Below are 23,925 nucleotides of genomic sequence, written 5' to 3'. Positions count from 1 at the left end.
GGGGAAAAACATTCTATGTCTGGTGTTCCTCAAAGACACAAAGGCCAAATCCTTGTCTTTATGTCAAATCCCAAGCCATCAAATTTCAACAACCCAAACCTGGGATCTTTAATCCAACTAAAAAATTTTAAGGACTCTTTAACCAATATTAACTAAGTATACAGACAGCCATGTGATACTCAAGAAATTTCCTAAAAATTAAATAATCCCAACTTAAAAACTGCAAAAAATCAAAGACAGAGGATGAGGAAATGAGCACTGGAGATGAGCTGGGGGAGAACACATTTTCCTACGAACCTTTAGCTTTCTCGTTCCCCTGCTGCTGCCCGAGCTCAGGCTCTTACAGTGTCTTGCCTGAATGACTACAAAAAATCCTAACAAAGCTTCCTGCCTCCAAATTTCCCCACACCAAAATATCCTGCACACTGCTGCTTGAATATAGCTCGGAATTTTCAGTGGTTTCTACTGTTTATAGGACATTGTCCAAATGACTCAGACTGCATTTCTAAGACCTCTGTGATTGTGTCCTCCTTCCTCTCTGGCTATACAATACCCACTAATCACATATCCTCTCCCTTCATCCCTTCCCTCCACACACTTACACAGTATGTTCCCCCAAACTCTAGGGTATTCTGAGCCCTGCTTCGGCCTCTCCCTCCAGATAGCCAAGTTGCAATCCCACCTGCCCTACAGAACTCCTTCATTACTACTGCTTTTACCCAACTTAAAGTGCCTTTCTCTTTATATCCCTTTTGCATCCAGATGTTCAAAATAAAGCTATTGAAAGAAAGTAGGGAGATGATCAACCTCAGCATTTATTGGTGTCCCCGAGGTCAGGTTGCAAAACTGTTCAAATCCTCGCTCAGAGAACCAAGTAAACATCAGAAGTTGGTATACCTTCCAAGACATACAGGACTACAGTATTTAAAACCAAGGATCAGTGAATTGGGTTAAAAAGTCACTGTCATAGCAACTTAAAAGAGAGCAAACACCAGCTGTCAAACCCCACTCTCGAGGCAGCATGAGCAACAGGAAAAGGGATTTTGGGGGAGCATGAAGGGTAACACCTGCTGTATTTATCAATATAAACAGATACCACCTGTTCTGTAAAGGCTTCCTCAGACTTGCTCCCACAACAAGACTCCTTCTCTCCCTTCTTTGTGTACCCAACTACTCTACACTTCTCTTAATGCCTTTAGCACCCCCTACTGTATATTATTCCATGTGGTCCTAACTGTTCTCAATATAGGCTCCTTGATGGCATGGATTACATATGGTTTATCTCAAAATCCCAACAGTACTTGGCATTTTTCTTTCCATACAGCAGATACATGAAATGTATCTGCATTACTATGAAAGCAAATACACACATCACGTGCCAACAGTTGTGCAACAGCAGTATAATTCACAAGATTCCTATGGAGACCTCCTTTCACCTAGACGAGACAGCAGATGATCCTCAGGGGAAAGGGCTCAAGGAAAGGGAAGAGAGCAGAGCACGCAGGGTGACCTCATGGCTTCCAGAAAGTATACGTGCACTGAACTGAGAAAATGAGATCAGACATCACAACCCCTCACCTGCATACAGACAACTTAGGCTGAGGACTGTCACATCTTGCAGACGAGAAGGATTGAGAGGTTCCAACACGGGGAGAGAGAGGGTATCCAATGCCATGGTTACATCAATCACCAGTGAATGAAAACTACAACATGACAGAGAAGGAGGTTAACCAAAGTGTCTCCTTGAATCCCTTGCTTCTATAATCTGATAATTAAAGAAAGTTGGCGTGCCATAAACAACTACCCAGTTTCTCTGGAGAGCAGCTTTAGAAGGTAAAGCACACATCCCGGAGCACCTTACCCATTCCGAACAGCAGTGGCATCTGCTACTGTGGCCGGCATGATGAAGAAAGAATTGGCCAACACTGCATCTTGAAACCGATTGATGTAGCGCAGGAAATAGGGCAGGTTCAAACACACGCGCAGGAGCTTCTCAGAGCCACCTGCATTAGTGACAAGGCTCGACCTTACAATTCCATTTAACGGAATTTTTGAAAGCAGAGAAACCAGCTTTAGGACAACAATTAAGAGTCTCACCAAGCTCTTGAAGACTAGCCACATTCTGAGCTATAAACACATTCTTGGTTTTGATAGCAGAGGCTTGATCTGTGGATGACTGCTCATCATTTTCCCCTTCAGCCTGAAGAGAAACAAAGGATGTGAAAGGCCTATCATGGTATTATCACCTGCTGACAACGGCCCTACAGTTCAGAATCTAAGCAAGAGCCCAAACTAAGCAGAAGATCTATGGATACTCTTCAGAATTCCCAGTTAACGAGGAGGGGAATCCCTCACTAATGTTAGGGAAAATACAAGTTATTTTCCCAAGAGGAGAAAAATACAGAGCTTGAAGATACATATATTCTACAACTAATAGAGAGTGTGATGCCTTTTACAGAAAACTGTATGTGTCTTTTTTATATCTGTTTATTTGCATTGAGAAATTTTAGAAGAATGATCATCAAAATAATATCAACAGTAGAGGGGCGCCTGGGTGGCTCAGTGGGTTAAAGCCTCTGCCTTAGGCTCAGGTCATGATCCCAGGGTTCTGGGATGGAGCCCTGGGTCGGGCTCTCTGCTCAGTGGGGAGCCTGCTTCCTCCTCTCTCTCCGCCTACCTCTCTGCCTGCTTGTGATCTCTGTCAAATAAATAAATAAAATTTAAAAAAATATATATCAACAGTAGAAAGAAAATCACCTCGTTTTTTCTTTTTGGGTTGTATCCTTCTATTTCTTTCTACCCTAGGCAAATACATCATTTTACATCACAAATATCACATACAATTGTTACTTTTTTCTAGTATTACCATCTTAAAAGCTCCAAGGGATGAGGACGTTTGTAGAGTAACTCACCGGAGTCTGTGGACCTATGGGCGGTGATGCTACGGATCTAGGGTTGAAAACCGACGTCAACTGATTCAAAAAATTCATCTGTACCTCCTTCTGCCTCAGCTCTGGGCTTACAGGTGAGGCCAGTTCTTTTTGATCTTCCACTGTAAATATAAAACCAAAAACAAGGATGAGCAGAGTGCCACCAGAAGCCAAAGCAGGAAAAGTTGGCCAGGGAAGCAGTCAAAGAACTAGGTCTGGCAAGCGAAGGCTCACCGTCTGAGAGTGTCTTCACCGTTTGTGGCAGCTTGGCTGATTTCATCATTGCTGTGAACGTGATAATTTCAGTCCTGTCTAGTCGACTACAGCCAGTACACAGGCCCTTGATGAGGAGAATCAAGTGTTTCTGAAAAGAAAACAAAGTCAAATATGTCTTTCAGAAGATACTACTCTTTTGGGACTTCTCACTGGCACAGGGCCAAATTCAGGATCATATCAAGAACTGAAATCAGGGAAAACACTAAAGCAGAGATCACAAGCTGATGGTCCTCAGACCCTATCTGGTTTGCAAATTCGTCGTAGTATGCTCACAGTGTTGTTGTTGGATTGTTATTTTTTTACTTGAAGTTACAGTTAACTTTTTAAAACATGGAAGGTTCAACAGACAAATCCAGATTTCTTATCTTTCTCAATAATTCACAAGATACAGCAACTGAGTCTCCACCCCTATCTGGCAACAACTGACTGGAGCTACACAGTGATTGGCCCTTTACAGCTGGGTCGGGCACCCTTTTCAACTGGCACACTTCACCCATCTTATGTTATTTGCCTGACCCCTGGAAACATGGAAGTTTGCAATCATTGCAAAATCCTCTGCAGCCCTCTATACCAGAGGCTGGTGAACCACAGCTCCAATTCAGCCCACTGTCTGCTTTTGTAAATTTCGTTTACTGAACCACAGCTATGCTTTTTCATTTATGTATTGTCTGTGGCTGCTTTCATACTACAAAGGCAGAGTTTAAAAGAGACTAGTTGCAAAAAGGACCAAATGGTCAGCAAATTGTTCACTATCTGGCCTGTTACAGGAAAAGTTCACCAATCCCTGCTCTATACCACCCTTCTCCATCATGCCACTAGTGTGTCAGAGTCCTACCTCAAAATAAGGGCCACAAATGAACCCGTCACTCTCACCTGGGACACGGCACAAGCCTCATCTGGATTCTCCAAACGCAGGAGAGAAAACTCAATCAGGACTTTACAGGCTGCTGCCACCGACTGAAGCTGGTTCCGGGGAACTGAGAAAGAAATGGGCTTGACTTAACCTCAGACTGCCACAGCTTGGTCAGCCTCATGGCTAGCACATCAAACCAGACAACTCCCAAGCTCTGTGTCCAGCATTCCCAGCACCATTCCATAACAACAATCATTCAGAACCAACCATCCAAGGGCCAAACAAAGGCATCCTGGCACTGATACCATCCACTGCTTCTAGATCAATCTATCTCACATTTACTGGAAATTCATTATAATAGGAAATAGAACACAGTAAGTACCATACACTTCAAATATATTAACCCACTGAATCCTTAAACATTTTGAGTAGGTATTATTGTTACCCCCTCCCCCTCTTTTTCATAACAGGTAGGGAAATTACACCATAGAGAGGTTAAATGACTTGCCCAAAGTCACAGGGCTAGAATCAAATCCAGGAAGTCTGGCTCTAGAGTTCAAGCTCTTAACTACTAGCATATACTACTTCTCCTTTCCCATAGGTTCTAAATGTCTTTTACAAGAGGTTTCCTACACAAAATTTCTTCAAGCTAAGTGATTCCTCCACCAGTAGCCAGTGGTGTTAATAAACACCACAGCACACAACAGTTACCCAGCAACCTTATAGCTTCCTTTCATTTTACCTGCTTAGCAAACTATTTAAGTAAGTAATTCGAATTCTTCAGAACTCTGAGTTAGGTTTGTTTTTGTTTTTTTTTAAAGGACTTTTTTAAACAAGTAAAAATGTAAAAATTCAGAAATAGCAGAAAATAAGAGTAAAAAAAAGTTTAAAAGATGGGGAACTGAAATTGAAATCTCTTGACATACTAGAGAATACAAAAGGAAAGGAGAATTTACTTTCTCACCAAAACCAAATAAAGAATAGTGGCATCTTCATCAGTGGTATCCAAACCTGAAGCTGGTATCCGCCCATCCCCCCTCAACCCCCAGAAATGAACACACTAGTAACTACATGTGCATGTATGAAACCAATAAAATGCTTCTGATTAAGAAGGTACAGTTTAACTTAATAGATTACAAAGCAGACATCCAAACCAAGTACTCTGCAAATCCCTCTTGGTTGGCCTATGTAAAGAAACTTCCAGAGCCTTATCAGACTGACAGCGATCTCCACTGCTGGGTGAACAGGTTAGGAGTGTTAAAACAGACTTCATTAACAACCTGTTCAGACACCTGCAAAGAGAAGACACAACCGTACCCCCCATCCCAAAGCCCTCAGAAGGGAGTGACAAGCATGGATTACTCACTGAGGCTGCAAACTGTTGTGATATAGTGTGTGGAAAGTGCAACAAAAGAGGAGTAGAAGGGCTCGTACTGCTTCTCGTGGTGCAGGATTTCGGATTCACTGCAAAGAAAATAATTCAGCTAGCATTTACTTAGTGTTTCCTATCCACCAGACACCCTACCCCTTCACAGGCATTACAGTACTTACAGGAGCCCCTTTTGGGAGGCACTATTACCATCCCTATGTTCAAGATTGAGAAAGGGAAGCTCAGCAAATTGAAAGTAAGCACCTTGCTCAAGGTGCGTCAGGCTTAAGGAGTGGCAAAGGCTAATAGGCAGGAATCATTTTCATACTCACTTAGAATTAAAGAAGTACAAGTTAAAACATAACAGGATACCATTTTGCCTTATATTACTGGTTGCCAAAGACCAAAAGCGAGTAATATTATGTGCTGGCCAAAAGGGAGTAGACCAAGAACACTCAAAATACTGTTAATGGGAATACAGGTCATCATAACCCATTTTGAAGACCAAACAAGACCAGTCCATAATGCAAGAATCAACAGTTCAGGGAAAAATCACCTGATCAATGTTAAAACCCAAAACTCACCAGGTACCAGAGCTCTCCTGTCTCCCCATGCCCCCCATCTCCAACCAGGACACAGCTAGATCTCAAAAAATTCAGGGATTTTAACCATATCCCTTATCCTGAGCTGAGGAAATGCCCTCTTCTATGAAAATCTAGAGCCCGTAAATCTTAAAACTATACATTTATGTAATTCTAGCAAATCAGATGCTAATCCACAACGCATGAAACAAGAAGACAATGAAAACAAAATAAAATAAAACAAAACGTATCTTATTAAATGGAAAGAACAGAAGCTGTGGCTAAACAGCTTCCTCAGTGAGTTAATTCTCCAGCCAGTATCAGACTCTGAAGGGAAATGTACACAGTCAGGACTCTATCCCCTTGCCAAATCAACATAAGAGCCAAAAAGAGAAGTTCAATACTGGGGAGGTGCTGGTGTGAGTAATGAATCACCTCAAATAGCACTTACAAGTCTGGCATTGCAAACACTCTGCCATGTGGGGATTTATCTAGGATAAATGGCGATTTATCAAAGATCAGTTCCTTATCTTAGAATAACTGCTTCACCAAGAAAAAATATTTATGGAGCATCTATGATGTGTAAGGGCTTTCCTGCCCACCAAGGATCATTTCTACTTGTCAGGTGGACAAAAAAAGAGGAAACAAAAACCTTTAAACACTTGTAATGCTCAACTTCGTGGCCATCACACTGGTAGAGGTCATATCCTACTCAGCAGAAAACTTCTACTAAATCCCCGCTTCTACCTCATACACTTAGTTGTTCTTTCACTTTCGTCCTTGTATTTTCTTAGTCCTTGTTCTAAGGTTTCCCCACCCTGTAATTTAATGTATTTTACTGAGTCATTTACCTTCTGTTTTATTTCAAAAGTTCAGAGCTGCTTATCCCCATGTTTTTCAGCTGAACAGGCTTACTAGAACTAAGAGAAAAACTACCCACCCAAAGGATGAACTTATTCTGTTGTTTTCATTTCCATTCAGATAATGAAATACATCCATAATACAAGAATAAATTCATTTAATTGGCTGGTTCAATGTTGACCCTTTGTGATTTTCCTGCTCTAGAAATGCACAACTGCCTTATTCCAATTAAAAAAAAAAAAAAAGAAGAAGAAGGGGCGCCTGGGTGGCTCAGTAGGTTAAAGCCTCTGCTTTCGGCTCAGGTCATGATCCCAGGGTCCTGCGATCGAGCCCCACATCAGGCTCTCTGCTCTGCGGAGAGCCTGCTTCCTCCTCTCTCTCCCTGCCTGCCTCTCTTGCCTACTTGTAACCTCTGTCTGTCAAATAAATAAATAAAATCTTAAAAAAAAAAAAAAGAAAAACAAGAAAACAAGAATGTACTTTGCAGAAAGATGGACATTGGCATGCAAAAAACTGGAGCACTCTCAAGCTCCACTTACAGTTTGCTTAGGGCAACTAAGGATAAACATGGGGAAATTAATTTGAAAAGACTTGAAGGAGGGAGTAGGACATGTGGACATGTGGCCCAAAGGACATTATCATATCTCTTGATTTTAAAGAAACAAGTGTGTATGAATAGCCTAATAAAGACTTGCTGCCACCCTCATTCCCCAATAATCTGAAAAACACCAAGATACCAGAAGACTCAAAGAAATGGAAAAAATGGGACAAAGGGCAAGAAGTTAGGTAGGGATGGGGAAGAATGAAGAACCGCAGGCAAATATAACAAAGAGAAAGGAAAATAAGACTTATAGGTAAAAGTATCTCTTTCCTCTGGGTGGTCGAGCTATCTTCCTCAGACATCTGCTTCTTCTAACAAACATTCCAACCACAACACCGCTGGGGTTGAAACACTCCTGAAAAACAGGGAATCTGAAACGCTTATATCCCATACAAAATAAATGTGAGGCGGAAAACAAAGGGAAACAGCAGCTAGCAGTCTGGTCACAGAAATCTAATTTGACATCTAAGTAAAAAATAACTGGCTCAGGTCTGGAAATACCTAGCTTTTTTCAGGAAGAGGTGGAATGCCAAGAGGACAAAATAAAAGACACAGATTCACCTTCCTTCTCCCCCTCAGACACCATACTATCTATATCTTTTTTTTATTTTTTTTTTATTTTTTTTTTTAAGATTTTATTTATTTATTTGTCAGAGAGAGAGAGGGAGAGAGAGTGAGCACAGGCAGACAGAGTGGCAGGCAGAGGCAGAGGGAGAAGCAGGCTCCCTGATGAGCAAGGAGCCCAATGTGGGACTCAATCCCAGGACGCTGGGATCATGACCTGAGCCGAAGGCAGCTGCTTAACCAACTGAGCCACCCAGGCGTCCCTATATCTTTTTTTTAAACTATGGAAACTCCACATACCCCTTTCCCTTCATCAAAGTCATAAACTCCCAAGAACAGAATCCACTATGCCTGTTTCATGACACGATCAGGAAACAAGTAAGCATAATGAATACAATTTAAGAATAACAGATCAAAAAAATATATGCTTACTGAACATCTGCTGTATGTCACAGAGTACCACACATTTAAACAAAGAACTAAAAGCTTTCCGGCACCTCCTTCACTCTTGACAAACTTGTGGTGAATGTACAATAAGACATTAACCAGCCATGAGGACTAATCTCACAATTACACGCTATCATTTGGTGGCAAGCTTTTTTCTTCCTGTAGGTCAATCATGAACTTCTGTCCTATAGCCTGACAGAAGCTTGACACCAGTGTATCCCTTTCTCCCTTTCAAGAGATTTAGGAAATGACCAAACACTATCTAATAGAGATTTTGTAATAGCTTCTGCCTTCCCAAGTAGGTCTCTCTGGCCTAAATTTTATCGAATACCTGGGAGGCAGAGACTGAAGGAGACATCATTAAGAGGCCAGGATAGCCTAGGAAGGACTGGCTCATGGGAAACGGACTTTTTCTTTTTTTTGGTAATCTATGAAAGGTCAAAGTGTTCAATGACAATCATGGTCACCAACATATCTCACACAGAGTTATGAAAGGAATTCTGTGTTTGACAGGACCTTAAAATACAAGGTTACATTCAACAATTATACTAACTAATCCCAAATATGGCACGTGCTCCACTGAGCTTATTCTAGCTCCATTTCTGGTCTGGAAAAGTAAGAGCACTGTAAAGATTTTCAATCCTTGCTATTAAAACAAATGCTAGCAAAAGGCAGTAGAAATGAAAATAAATTTCTTGTTAAGTAAACTCAGGTATGTTTTTCTTTTAAAAACCAAAGGACACTTTTGAAAGTATGTTTCCCAGTTTACCCATACTAATCTATTCCCCCTTTGTTTCACAGCTGGTTACAAAGACAAACTTAATTAACAGGATCTAGACCTAGACATTGCTATCTACCTCTTCTTCAAACCCAAAGTTCAATTCCAACTATAAAGGTTTGAAAGACTAGAGATGGCAAGTGGAATGGTGGAGCACGGAGGAGTCTCAGGGCAAGTCAGCGTCCCCAGTGGTCAAATAGGGAGGAATTCAATGAATGAGCGGGCTGTCACACAGGAAGGCAGAGCTGGCAAAGATGGAGTCAGGACATCTAAAAGGGAAGCAGAGAATAGCAGATTCCAACAGAAAAACAGGTCTCTGGAGGCAAGGGAGGAAAACATGGATGGCAGTCATGACAGCAGAAAGGGGATCCCAAATAAGAGCAGCAATCCCAGAAGTAGCAGCCTAGGCACCTACTAAACCTTTGATTACCTACAAAACAAAGCCCACCACAGCATCTGTACAGTGATGACTCTGATCTGGTCCTATGATCGATGGCAATAACTTTATATTCAAGAAATACTTCCACAATTCTGACACCTTCATTTCATTTTTTTTTTTTTTTTAAGATTTTATTTATTGGGGCACCTGGTTGGCTTAGTCAGTTAAGCGTCTGTCTTTGGCTCAGGTCAAGATCCCAGGGTCCTGGAATGGAACCCGCATCAGGCTCCCTGCTCAGCGGGGAGCCTGCTTCTCCCGCTCCCCCTGCTTGTGCTCTCTCACTCTCACTGCCAAATAAATAAAATTTTCTTTAAAAAAATTTTTTTAATACTTATTTATTTATTCAGAGAGTGCAGGTGCAAGCCGGGGGCAGGGAGGGAGAACCGCCAGTGGACTCCGCGCTGAGCTTCATCTCACCACCAGATCATGACCTGAGCTGAAATCGAGAGTCGGATGTTTAACCGACGGAGATACCATGGCGCCCCTCTTTTTTTTTTTTTTTTTTTTGAAAGGCAAAAACTCATGAGAAACAGAATAGCAGGGTACTAACTTCTGCTCTAAACCAGGATCTAGAACTGTTTTTGTAACAGCCCATATTTAAGAATGGTTTTTGCAATGCTTATTTGGCTGAAAAATAACTGTTAAAACCATTTTCTGACATATAAATATATGAAATTCACATTTTAGTGTCCACTAATAAGATGTGGAACACAGCCATACCCATTCACTTACATCTTGTGTTAAGGCTGCTTTTGCTATACAATGACTAAGTTGACTAATTCATGCAGAGAATGTACAGCCTGCAAATATTTACCCTCTGGCCCTTAAAAAAAAAAAAAAAAAAAAGGCATGCCAACCTCTGCTCTACACCAAACTGAACACTAGTAGGTTTGGTTGTTTTTTACTGTAAAGAACTTGTAAACCAGGTATTCTGAAAACTTTTCTTAGGATCATATTCCTCTCAGAGACCCTAAAGGGGACATAGAACCACCTTTCGAAGTGAATTGAGCAACAAAACCGGAAGCAAGACTCCAGGGATCCTGCCTTACAATAAAAGCTTTTGTTACTAAACATCCATTAGTTTGGATATCTTTCCTAAATCGTGAAGAGAGTTCTTACTTCTGTCTACAAACCAGGCAACTCTTGATTACCTTAGGGTGCACGAGGGGCACTGTCACTCACTTGGCAAAATTCAAACCTAGTTTGATATATTCGGCTTTGGCTCCTTCTACAAGCTTGACAGAGTTGCTAAACCATTATAGTTTTAAAAAGATGGATCTGGAATACCAGATGAATGGGAGGGTGTCACGTCCATAAAAACACAAAAGCAGGGGCACCTGGGTGGCTCAGTGGGTTAAAGCCTCTGCCTTCAGTTTGGGTCATGATCTCAGGGTCCTGCGATTGAGTCCCCCATTGAGTCCCCCACATCGGGCTCTCTGCTCAGCGGGGAGCCTGCTTCCTCCTCTCTCTCTCCCTGCTTCTCTGCCTATTTGTGATCTCTGTCTGTCAAATAAATAAATAAATAAATCTTTAAAAAAAACCACACACATAAAAGCAGGGGCAGCTGGCTGGCTTAGTGGGGCATGCGAGTCTTGATCTTGGGTTTGAGAATTCGAGCCCCACCTTGGGTGTGGAGATAACTTAAAAATAAAATCTTTGGGGGCGCCTGGGTGGCTCAGTGGGTTAAGCCTCTGCCTTCAGCTCAGGTCATGATCTCAGGGTCCTGGGGTCGAGCCCCACATCAGGCTCTCTGCTGAACAGGGAGTCTGCTTCCCTCTCTCTCTCTCTGCCTGCCTCTCTGCCTACTTGTGATCTCTCTCTCTGTCAAATAAATAAAATCTTTAAAAAAAAAATAAAAATAAAATCTTTGGAGCGCCTGGGTGGCTCAGTGGGTCAAGCCTCTGCCTTCGGCTCAGGTCATGATCTCAGGGTCCTGGGATTGAGCCCCGCATCAGGCTTTCTGCTCAGCAGGGGCCTGCTTCCTCCTCTCCCTCTGCCTGCCTCTCTGCCTACTTGTGATCTCTGTCAAATCAATAAATAAAATCTTAAAAAAAAAAAATCTTTGAAATAAATAAATAAATAAATGCAAATATTTTAGAGTGGTATATTATCCATTACAAGTCACATGATGAGTATAATGTAGGAAAAATACCGCCGAGCCAAATGTTTAAAACAGTTAAAAAAGAGGCCACCTAACTTGAAAGCAGTATCTTGATACTTGCTTACATCTTTAAAATATTCCGGGCTTAATAATTAGATAGGAAAATCCATCTGTAAAGTTAACAGTAAAATTACCAAACCCAGCCATTATTTTATTATAACTTAAAAAAAAAAAAAAAAAAAACTTCATCCAAAGCATCACAAACCTAACAACAGACACTGCAATAAACAATCTGTCAAGTCATGGGCCTTCCTTAGTAATAAATAGCAATTTCTAACCTTCTGGATGACATTAAGATATACCCTTGCTGGCAAGAAGCTAAAATGACCCAGTCAGCAACTGCAGATTGTTGAAGTAAGGTCTGACTAGCAAAATAAAAGTGAGACTCTCTTTGAAAGCACGTCTACCATTAAACCAATGAAAGACTCCTCTGAGCAATGTTAAGTCAGGAAAACACAGGCATCCTGATACCATGGCCTTGTTGAACACAACTATCACGATCTAAGAAGTCTGGACAAAATGACGAAGCGATTTAATACCAAACCAATCAATGACCCCGTTTGTAAGAGCCTGAAGATTATTTTGAGAGGGAGCGCGCGCGCAAGCGAGGGCACTGTTTCTGTGGGAAAATGACCTCAGACTAACACTGAAATGGTTTCATCAAAGACCGTTACAGTAGCAACATACAGTAAGTGCAACCTGAAAACAAAGTCCTGAGTGATCACTAGTGGCTTCAGCCACAGAAACAGCACGTGCCCCCAGTGATTACAGCACCACGGAAAGACCGTTATTAAATTATGTGGCACATCTCCAATTTAAACCCCAGGCTCCGCTCTGGCCCAGGCCAGGGGTATGAGTGCGGGCAAGAAATGCAAACTCATCAGTGCTATGACCTTAACACAGGGGGCAGCCCCGGGGACATTCCCCGAAGAGCGCGAAGCGTCCCGAAGTCACTCCCAAACGGATCCAGCCACGCCCTCTAAAGAGGGCGTCTTCAAAAGTTTTCCTCGGAAGGGAAATCGAGGCACGATAATTTACATGGACCGGCGGAAGGGGCCCTGGACAAGCCCTCGTCCGCCTGGATCGGGGAGTCCCGAAGCCGGGGCTGGGGCGGGGGTCGCCCAGCAGCAGAAGGCGGCCCTGGAAGCCGGTCTAGACTATCCGGCACGACTTCCCCTCCCCCTCTCTGCGCCCGCCTCGCCGGGGCCGCCGCCCGGTACCTCTCGATGACTGAGGCCACCAGCTGCGGCAACTCCTTCATCTCGAAGGCTGAATAGGACGCAGACAGCAGGGGCCGAACCGCCACCTCCCAGCCCGGGGTTGTGTCAGCCCCGGTCGCCGGGGCCCCGGGCGCCGGCGCCGCCGCCTCTTCGCCGCCGCTCGTCGCCATCTTCCGTCGTACTACTGCGGCTCCCTTCGGGGGTTTGCCACCGGCCCAGCGCCGCCTCCCGGGAGGGGGCGGAAGTGACGCAATCCGTGTGTCACACTGTGCGACGCGGTCGCAGAGCAAAACACGCGACGCGCAGGGCGACTTCCCTCAGCTCTCAGAAGAAGGGCGGCACCGCGCGGAGGCGGGCCCGAGGAGCTGCGCCTGCGCAGGATTTACGCCTTAAGAGGAAGGCGTGGCGGGGGGGGGGGCGGTAATCCCCGCGCCTGCGCGCTGGGAGTCGTTCATGATAGTGGGAGCGATGTGGCTCTGGGGCATCGGGGAAAGGTGAGTTGGAGATTTGGTTGAAGTTAGAAAGACCAGGACAGCGGAACAGGCAATACATCTGGGGATATAGTGGCTCCGACCCGAGACAGCTAAGGACGAGAGTCTGATCACTCACCCGCTTGCTTCCCTTCCGAATGTCCCCCACAAAGTGATACGACAGCGCTACGTAGTCTACAAAACTTTCTGCTCCCCGCGCCACCTCTCGATGTTACAGTCACTAGTCCCAAATCCCTGTTGTGTTTTGATTACCCTCACTAATAATATTACTAGCTTGCATGTTACATCGCTCTTTGCAGTTTGTCCCAGCAGGTTGTGTTTCCCCCATTTTTCTACCAGCAAAGAAAGAATGTAAGCTTTAGTTAACGGGCTTTTTGCCAATATAGCGATCTGAGTTCCAGATCTAAGAGGGAAAAGCAGTTGGCCTTGACAGTTGGCTCAAGGAAAGCTATGCGTGCTTCGAGGACATTCTGGGCGGTGGGGGGGGGGCTGTCAGTGGAGGACGTCAAGCCCTAGGCCCTGTGACCCTCAGTCTGTCTAAATAAAGACATCTTCGCAAGAACTGTGCATGGTTTGAAATCCTGAAGCCCTGAAATTGTTCCCGAAGTTTTGGATGGCCTCCTTTTGTTACCTGTGTAATTCTGATCAATAAATTGATACCTGATGATCGATTTCCACTTGTAGTCAGAAAAGAGCTATTTTGGGGCGCCTGGGTGGCTCAGTGGGTTAAGCCGCTGCCTTCGGCTCAGGTCATGGTCTCGGGGTCCTGGGATCGAGCCCCGCATCGGGCTCTCTGCTCAGTGGGGAGCCTGCTTCTTCCTCTCTCTCTGCCTGCCTCTCTGCCTACTTGTGATCTCTCTCTGTCAAATAAATAAATAAAATCTTTAAAAAAAAAAAGAAAGAAAAAAAAAAGATCTATTTTGCATTAGGGATAAAATACCGTCAAGGCTACTCTTGGAGGAAAACGTGGCTTTAATGATAACCGTAGAGATTTACCTTTATTTTCTCGGGATAATAATGGACAATAGCAGGTTTCTTAAACATAAACATACAAAAAGTTATAACGGTAAGTATTGCACTAATTCAAGATACTGAGCCAGAGCCTGAAGGAGAAGGCTTAAAATCTTCAGAGTGGCTCTTGGGACGTTAGCTTTGTTTTACCCAAAGGACAAAATTAATCTGCAGAGCTTCTCTTGGAAAGGTTTCAGGAAATAATAGAGGATCAAAAGTTCCTGCTCCCCTCCTTCCCCCTCCACCTACAGCTGGAAGAGAGTATAAAGGCAAATGCAGATTATCATGGGAAATTTGCTCCTGTACGTAAACTCGCATTACTTTTTAATATTTCTGGCTCGTAGATTTGGAGAAAGCACTCCAGGTTAAGATCTTTATAGGGGTGCCTTGGTGGTTCAGTCCGTTAAGTGTCTGCCTTCAGCTCAGGTCATGATCCCAGGGTCCTGGGATCTAGCCCCACATCTTGCTCCCTGCTAGATGGGGAGTCTGCTTCTCCCTCTCCCTCTGCAGCTCCCCCTGATTGTGCTCTGTCTTGCTCTGGGTCAAATAAATAAATAAAATCTTCAAAAAAAAAAAAAAAAAAAGATCCTTCTTATAAATACCACATCAGTTCCCGTATTGGAGATGTGTTCTTGTGTTGCTGCAAAGATTTGGAATGGCATCCACATTCTGATTTTTTTTTTTTTTTTTTTAAGTAAACTGTGCACCCACCATAGGGCTTGAATTCAGGACCATGGAATCAAGAGTCACATGCTCTACCAACTGAGCCAGCCTGGTGCCCCTCCACATTCTAAATTTAGATAAGGAACACAATACATAGAGGACTAAAAAAGACTTCTAGAGGAAACACAAGTTTCTAATACTCTAGTACAGAAAATAAGATAGAAACCAAAGAATAATAATTTTTGTAAATTAGTAACTAAAGGATTTAAAATATTTGTTTCCTTCTAATCCCAAGTGGCTGGGTAAGGAACCAAAATTTTAAAACTTACAAAAGAGGGGCACCTGGGTGGCTCAGTGGGTTAAAGCCTCTGCCTTCAGCTCAAGGTCATGGTCCCGGGGTCCTGGGATCGAGCCCCGAATCGGGCTCTCTGCTCAGCAGGGAGCCTGCTTCCTCCGATCTCTCTGCCTACTTGTGACCTCTCTCTTTCTGTCAAATAAATAAAAAATATCTTTAAAAAAAAATAAAACTTACAAAAGAGAGGTATGATATGGTCCTATTACAAGAAGTGCAGTGAAAGAAAAAAGTTAAGCAGCCATGACGGAATGGTATCAGTGTGGGAACTCAGACTAGGAGGAAGTGTGAAGAAATTCGCGGAAAGTAAAAACGTTCTGTATCTTGACAGGGGTCATGATTACATGGATATGCACACAATATTCATTCAACTATATGCTTATGATGTGTACACCTAGGCAGTTAAAAATTATACTTCAATCTAAAAACAAAGGGGACGTAGGTGGCTTAGTAGCCTAAGGGTTCCCCTCTTTAAAGATTTTTTTTTTTACTTGACAGAAAGAGCACAAGTAGGCAGAGTGGCAGGCAGAGGAAGAGGGAAAAGTGAACTCTCTGCTGCAGGGAGCCCAATGCAGTCCTCGATCCCAGGACCCCGGGATCATGACCTGAGCTGAAGGCAGGCACCTAATCAACTGAGCCCCACCCAGGCGCACCAAACTCTTGATTTCGGCCCAGGTCATGATCTCAGGGTCATGAAATCAAGCCCCCTCCATCAAGCTCTGTACTCAGCATGGAACCTGCTTAAGATTCTGTCACTCTCCCCCCTTAATAAATAAATAAAATTCTTAAAAGATCTCTTAACAAAATAAAATGAATAAAATGAAAACAACAACAAGAGGTCATTGTCACTCACTCCAGGAACCTCAAAGCCAGAAATATTGGCAGTTTTTATTTCAAAAAAATTTCCATCTGATAAGAGTTGTGCATTATCCGTTACTTAAGTAAATCACAGGTATTAACTCCCAGGGGCAACAGAGATCAGTCTGTTCTCCAGCTTTTACAAAGTTACAAGAACCAATAGTGCATATTTTATGGAAACTCCTAATGCAAAACAGCTACAAAGGGAGAGCTGCTCCTTTTTGGTAATTCGTTCTGAAGGGAGATTTTCTTTTTTCTTTAACTTCAAGAATATAAGGAATTAGGGACACCCCAGTGGCTCAGTCAGTAGGGTGTCTGCCTTCCACTTGGGTCATGATCCCACAGTCCTGGGATCGAGCCCTGTGTCAGGCTCCTTGCTCCACAGGGAGCCTGCTTCTCCCTCTGCTTGTACACACACTCTCTCTCCCTCTCTGACAAATAAATAAATAAATAAATAAATAAAATCTTTTTTTTTTTTTTTTAATAATATAAGGAGGGGCGCCTGGGTGGTTCAGTGGGTTAAAGCCTCTGCCTTCGGCTCGGGTTATGATCCCAGGAGGCTCGGGTTATGATCCCAGCGTCCTGGGATCGAGACTCGCATCACATCGGGCTCTCTGCTCAGCAGGGAACCTGCTTCCTCTGTCTGCTTCTCTGCCTACTTGTGATCTCTGTCTGTCAAATAAATAAAATCTTTAAAATATATATATATGGAAATAGATTAGAAGCCTAATTCAATTTAGTAATAGTATAGTCATTTGTAATCCACAAGTATTGATTATTTTTCTCATAATACTGCATCTTATATGGTATGAATTTAAAACAAAGAAGAAAATGTGCCTTGCAGCCTTCTTGCAATTTTGGCAATTGTGCAAGGACTAGAATAGAATGTCAGTTTTACAGAATAGCAGCAAGCAAGACTTACAGGAAACTGAGGGAGAAAAGAGCACAATTGAAATGACTAAAAGTATAATAAGGTGAACATCCAAATTTGCAATACTGTTCAGTAACAGCCAATGTGAATTAATTAATTAAAAGCTTGACTGCCAAACTTCTACCAAATGAAGCTTAGATAGATAACACTAATTCAGCTTAACCCAAATAATTTATATAAGGTCGCAAATGTATCAGAAGAGTTTTGTTTTAGGGGCCCCTGGGGGGCTCGGTTGGTCAAGCTAGGTACTCTTGATTTCAGCTCAGGTCATGATCTCAGGGTCCTGGGATGGAGCCCCATGTAGAGCTCCGCACTCAGCATGAAGTCAGCCTGTCTTCTCTCCCTCTGCTCCTCCCCCTGCTCACTCTCTTTTTAAAAGATTTTATTGATTGGGGCGCCTGGGTGGCTCAGTGGGTTAAAAGCCTCTGCGTTTGGCTCAGGTCATGATCCCAGGGTCCTGAAATCGAGCCTGGCGTCAGACTCTCTGCTCAGTGGGGAGCCTGCTTCCCCGTCTCTCTCTCTGACTGCCTCTCTGCCTATTTGTGATCTCTGTCAAATAAATAAATAAAATCTTAAAAAAATAAAATAAAAATAAATGATTTTATTTATTTATTTATTTGAGAGCAAGAGCAAGAGCAGAGGGAGAGAGGCAGCGGGAAATGGAGAAGCAGACTCCCCACTGAGCAGGGAGCCAGCATGGAGCTCCATTCTAGGACCCTGAGATCATGACCTGAGCCAGAGGCAGGTGTTTATCTGACTGAGCCACTCAGGCACCCCAATAAATAAAGTCTTCAAAAAAAAAAAAAAAAGAAGAAGAGTTTTGTTTTGTAAAATGACTTTTGTTTTCCTCAGACCCTCTGTTGTCATTGTTTAGGATTTAAATTTTGGACCACCAGATTTAAAGATAGGGAGAAGTATAAAGCAAATGTGGAAAAACATTTAACATTTGGGAATCTGAGTGGAGGGTATCTGAGAATTCTTTGTACTACTCTTGCAACATACGCTAAGTCTGAAATTACATCAAATTAAAAAGTTTAAAAAACTAGTTTGTAATTACTTTGCTTTATGACTCAAACATGATTCAAACATGATTTGAATGTAGTGACATCTGTGACAGGCACTTAGCAGAAGGAAAGTAGTGTACTTGAAAGTCTAGAAAAAGGGGTGCCTGGGTGACTCAGTGGGTTGGGCCTCTGCCTTCAGCTCAGGTCATGATCTCGGTGTCCTGGGATTGAGCCCTGAATCGGCTCTCTGCTCAGCGGGGAGACTGCTTCCTCCTCTCTCTCTGCCAGCCTCTCTGCCTACTTGTGATCTCTGTCAAATAAATAAATAAAAATCTTTAAAAAAAGGGGCACCCAGGTGGCTCAGTGGGTTAAAGCCTCTGCCTTCGGCTCAGGTCATGATCCCAGGGTCCTGGGCTCAAGCCCCGCATCGGGCTCTCTGCTCGGCAGGGAGCCTGCTTCCTCCCCTCTCTCTCTGCCTGCCTCTCTGCCTATTTGTGATTTCTCTGTCAAATAAATAAAATCTTAAAAAAAAAAATCTTTAAAAAAAAAGTCTAGAAAAAGTGGAGTCAAATGATTGTACTGTATCCATTAGCACTGTTAGGGCACAGGATGGGAGCTGTCTTGGTCAGCAGACGTGAACGTTCTGGTCTCTTAGCAGAAGCATGCCTATCCTAAAAACCATGTGTTGCTATCAAATCTTCTATTCTAAGTGCAGAATAACCAAACAAGCTTATAATAGCATTTTAATTTCTTATACAGGCTTTTTTATAGGATGTGCATTCCAACTACCAGACGTTAAGTGTTCTCCTTTTCAGAACTATCGTCTTCATTATCATCGGTAAACTGGCATTCTGGCGTGTCAGTCTTCTAATCTGGATTATTGTATGACAGCACATGGAATATACAACATCACCAAAACTGTAAAGAATAATGGCAATTACGAGTAAATGTGCCTTTGAAATGCTCATTTTTAGTTGGCTTTATTGACTTCCACTCATTCTGATTGTATGTGACGTGATGGTAGACAAAGAGTGTGCTTCCATATAAATCTGTGACTATTTTGTAAAGACACCCTCCTAAATGTCTTCAGTGTGTATACTGGGAAAGGTACTTTCTCAGTATAATGGATCAGAAATTTACATAAGCCTCAGTGCTGGGGGAAAAAATGGCTTCTTGGTTGGAGGTCAGTCTCAAGGGCAGTAGTGCCTTAAGAGGAGGCAGGTGTGCACACATCCTTTACATTATTATAAATCTTTACTGGAATGATGATCTAAATAATACAAAATAGACTTGCCTGAAAAAGCATTCGATTGATCTCATAAAAATCTCTAATGGAGTAACACTTAAGAATTTCAACCTTGTGACTGTAAGAAAAAGTGTTTAGGAAATCCATATTGCTAATATGGAAAGCTCTCCGTGATACATTAAGTGATAAAATCAAGTTGCAGAATATTATGGGATCTGGAGAGATACATGACAGGTTGTTCAGTGGTAACCTCAGGGAAATAGAGAATGGGGGAAGGTTTTGAAGGAGAGTGTCATCTTACTGTTTGGGGCATAATTTTTTGTTCTTAAATAGTCTTTTTAAATAAAGCACTTGGAAACCAAATTTTGATGAGGGAACAGAAGGCTAGCTGAGGACAAGTTACAAGTTGACCTCCGGCAACCTCCCCCACTACCCCTCCACCCCCGGCTCTTGGGTGGGATTTGTGTGACCCTCCTCCAGGAAACTTCCAACTATCTTAATGCTTTGCTAGAGGGAAAAACAAATTTAGCTTGGTAATAACAAGGCCTCCAGTGTCCTGAAGGTCTTCTTTTTTTTTTTTTTAAGATTTTATTTAATTGTCAGAGAGAGAGAGAGAGAGACTGCACAGACAAGCAGGGGGAGAGGCAGAGGGAGAAGCAGACTCCCCTCTGAGCAAGGAGCCTGATGCAGGACTTGATTCCAGGTCCCTGAGATCATGACCTGAGCTGAAAGCAGATGCTTAACTGACTGTGACACCCAGGCCTCCCTCCTGAGGGTTTTCTTTAGGATATAAAAGTCCTTCTGGGGACACCTGGGTGGCTCAGTGGGTTAAGCCTCTGCCTTCAGCTCAGGTCATGGTCTCAGGGTCCTGGGATCGAGCCCCGCATCGGGCTCTCTGCTTGGCGAGGAACATGCTTTCTCTTCTGTCTCTGCCTACTTGTGATCTCTGTCAAATAAATAAAATCTTAAAAAATAAAATAAAACAGAAGTTATGGTATCGTAAAGCTCATTTCCCATATTGATCTTGTGAGCATCCATTTTAGGTATTAGATAGGGTTTGTTGGAACTTGTGTTCCACAGCCCTCCAGAAAAAGATGAGTAGGTCTATCTCTTGGTATTTCAGTAAGTACAATTCCTTTTTTTCCCCCCTTCTTCTTTAAAGATTGTATTTATTTATTTGACAGAGAGCAGGAGAGCACAGGCAGGGGGGTGGCAGAGGGAAAGGGAGAAGCAGACTCCCTGCTGAGCATCAGGACCAGAGCTTAACCGACTGAGCTACAGTAAATACAATTTCTTTTTTTTTTTTTTAAGATTTTCTTTATTTATTTGACAGAGAGAGATCACAAGTAGGCAGAGAGGCAGGTAGAGAGAGAGGGGGAAGCAGGCTCCCCGCTGAGCAGAGAGCCTGACATGGAACTCGATCCCAGGACCCTGAGATCATGACCTGAGCCAAAGGCAGAGGCTTAACCCACTGAGCCACCCAGGCGCCTGTAAATACAATTTCTAAGTCACCAAAGGCACTGTAGAAATTTTAAAAGCTAGGGAAAAATGCCCTAAGGCTTCTTCTATGAAGGAGGTGTAACCACTTGGGGAACTATTTGTTGGGAGCAGGTTCATGCTTAAGAGTGTGGGGAGCTGGACACCTGGGTGGCTCAGTATTATTTATTTTATTTATAATAATATTATTTATTAAATAAAATCTTTAAATAGTCTCAAACACATACTTCAGGAACTGAGTATTTTTTTTTCTGACATACTTTGTTCCAGAAAGGATTTAGGGCATCTTTTTAAATACATGATGTTCATAATGCATTAGTTGGGGGGGGGGGGGACCCAATAGCATGAACCCATTAAAGAACACAAAACTCGGGCTAGCAGTGCCCGTATGAGTAATACTGGTACTAGGCTGCAGTGATTTTTGTATTTTAACTCTATAATATGCAAGTTCTATTTAAAGTCAAGGAAAAGAGACTTTTTAAAGTGACTTGGGACCCTTACTGTTCCCGCTGCTGTGGCCGGAGGGCAGTTTCTCACTGGCTCTGCAGGTGACGGGATCAGCAGTGCCCTTAACATCTCTAGACTCAATACAAGTTGTAAAATCCACTTCTGAGGGTGGGCTATGACAAAATATGACCCCCAAATTCAGCCTAGATGCACAGCTGGTTCTCTGCTGGCTGGGCTTAATCTAGGGATCGAGTTCAGAGTAGCTTGAAGAAGAGTGTACATGTATGTGGGAGTGCCCACCACAAATCCAGCCCCAACCCGTCTCCCGAGCTGTTGTTGACTCTCCTCGTTGCTATCTCTGCACCCAACTTTCTTTATATCTTACTGTCTATCACTTGCCTTGTGTCAGCTGTGCCCAGTGCTTTCTGGGACCCGGCAAGACGCTGACTGTTCGGATCTACAGTAAGCTTCCTGGAGCACAGCTGTTCCACGGGGCCAGATAAGCAAGGGGCTACCTAGTTGAGCAATCACCGAAGCTGGTGAGAGGAGTATCCTCATTACAATGAGGGTCTGACCAGGACGTGTGGCTAAACACATGGCCACAGGGACGGCCGTCACTTCCACAGGTGCTCCAGTGCTCCTAGAATTGGCCTTCTACTCCCCCCCACCAAAGGCAAAGGAGTGAACTCACAATTCAGAATTGTGGACTGTAGGCAAAATAAATTACAGAGGACTGGTAACAAACATGTGGGTTACAGAACAGTTTACCTCTAACTTGTTCTGCTGTTAAACTGCACAGTCAGGGGGTGTCTGGGTGGCTCAGTCCGTTAAGCCGCTGCCTTCGGCTCAGGTCATGGTCTCAGGGTCCTGGGATCGAGCCCAGCGTCGGGCTCCCTACTCATCAGAAAGCCTGCTCCTCCCTCTCTCACTCCCCGTGCTTGTGTTCCCTCTCTCGCTGTGTCTCTCTCTGTCAAATAAATAAATAAAATATTTTTTAAAATATATATTTTATTTATTTATTTGACAGAGAGAGATCACAAGTAGGCAGAGAGGGAGGAAGCAGTCTCTCTGCTGAGCAGAGAGTCCGATGCGGGGCTCAATCCCAGGACTTTAGGATCATGACCTGAACCGAAGGCAGAGGCTTTAACCCACTGAGCCACCCAGGTGCCCCAAATAAATAAAATCTTTAAAAAAAAAATTGCATGGTCAGTTGTCTCTTAGAGCCATCCGCAGTTTATGACAGGAAAACCATGTTATCTGCATGTCCGCCTACTGGCCATTCTTTGCTGAAGAGATGGCAATCTCTTCCCAAAGTGCTTTTATTTTTTTTTTTATTTTTTTATTTTTTTAGATTTTATTTATTTATTTGTCAGAGAGAGAGAGGGAGAGAGAGCAAGCACAGGCAGACAGAATGGCAGGCAGAGGCAGAGGGAGAAGCAGGCTCCCCGACGAGCAAGGAGCCCGATGTGGGACTCGATCCCAGGACGCTGGGATCATGACCTGAGCCGAAGGCAGCTGCTTAACCAACTGAGCCACCCAGGCGTCCCCCCAAAGTGCTTTTAAATCAGTAAGTCACAATTTTAAGAGGAAGGTGGGTGGGCATAATACATTACTATTTAACCCCCTTCCAAAAGATTAATGTCATCTATCAAAAAATTAAAAAAAAATTTTTTTCTAAGTTTTAGTTAAGTAATCTACACCAACCGTGGGGCTTGAAGTCACAACCCCAAGATCCAAGAGTTGCACGCTCTTCCAACTGAGCCAGCCAGGTGCTCATCATCTATCAGAAAAAATTTTAAAAAGGTTCTTATTGGGACGTCTGGGTGACTCAGTCAGTTAAGTGTCCTGGGATCTGGGATCAAGTCCCATATTGGGCTCCTTGCTCAGTGGGGAGCCTGCTTCTCCCTCTCCTTGCTGTTCCCCCTGCTTGTGCTCTCTCTCTGACAAATAAATGTTTAAAAAAAAAAAAAAAGGTTCTTATTGACCATGAATGTTCTACCTAATTCTGTATTTAATGCATACATATTCCCCAATAATGGACTACAGAGTCAAAGGCTGAGGAAAAATTATAACAAAAGCCACAAACCATTTTACATTATTCCCCAAAGGGACTGAGAATCACTAAATACTATTTAGCTGCAAAATTTTATACCAAAAGATCTTAAATATTGAGCAACTAATTTAAAAAATGACCTAAAAAATACTGAAGAACTTAATTTTTTTTTTTTAAGATTTTATCCCTTGATTTGACAGAGAGCGAGATCACAAGTAGGCATAGCAGCAGGCAGAGAGAGAGAGGGGGAAGCAGGCTCCCGGCTGAGCAGAGAGCCCGATGTGGGGCTCGA

The 23,925-nt window shown here is 43.1% G+C and overlaps 1 protein-coding gene across 1 annotated transcript in view; it reads right to left on the bottom strand.

The window, feature by feature from the left end:
- The window catches only part of UBR4 (ubiquitin protein ligase E3 component n-recognin 4), a 136,198-nt gene extending 122,885 nt beyond the window's left edge, over window positions 1-13,313 (bottom strand). The window contains 8 exon segments of the mRNA XM_047728541.1: window positions 1,579-1,703; window positions 1,862-2,003; window positions 2,098-2,200; window positions 2,913-3,052; window positions 3,165-3,294; window positions 4,080-4,183; window positions 5,426-5,523; window positions 13,081-13,313. Coding sequence (XP_047584497.1) covers window positions 1,579-1,703; window positions 1,862-2,003; window positions 2,098-2,200; window positions 2,913-3,052; window positions 3,165-3,294; window positions 4,080-4,183; window positions 5,426-5,523; window positions 13,081-13,250 — 1,012 coding nt within the window. The 5' untranslated portion in view covers window positions 13,251-13,313.
- Between the last annotated feature and the right edge of the window lie 10,612 nt (window positions 13,314-23,925).

This window comes from Lutra lutra, chromosome 4 (assembly GCF_902655055.1).
Source record: "Lutra lutra chromosome 4, mLutLut1.2, whole genome shotgun sequence".
Taxonomy (NCBI): Eukaryota; Metazoa; Chordata; class Mammalia; order Carnivora; family Mustelidae; genus Lutra; species Lutra lutra.
The sequence above is the reverse complement of the archived record's forward strand: the minus strand, read 5'-3'. Positions and strand labels throughout refer to the sequence as shown.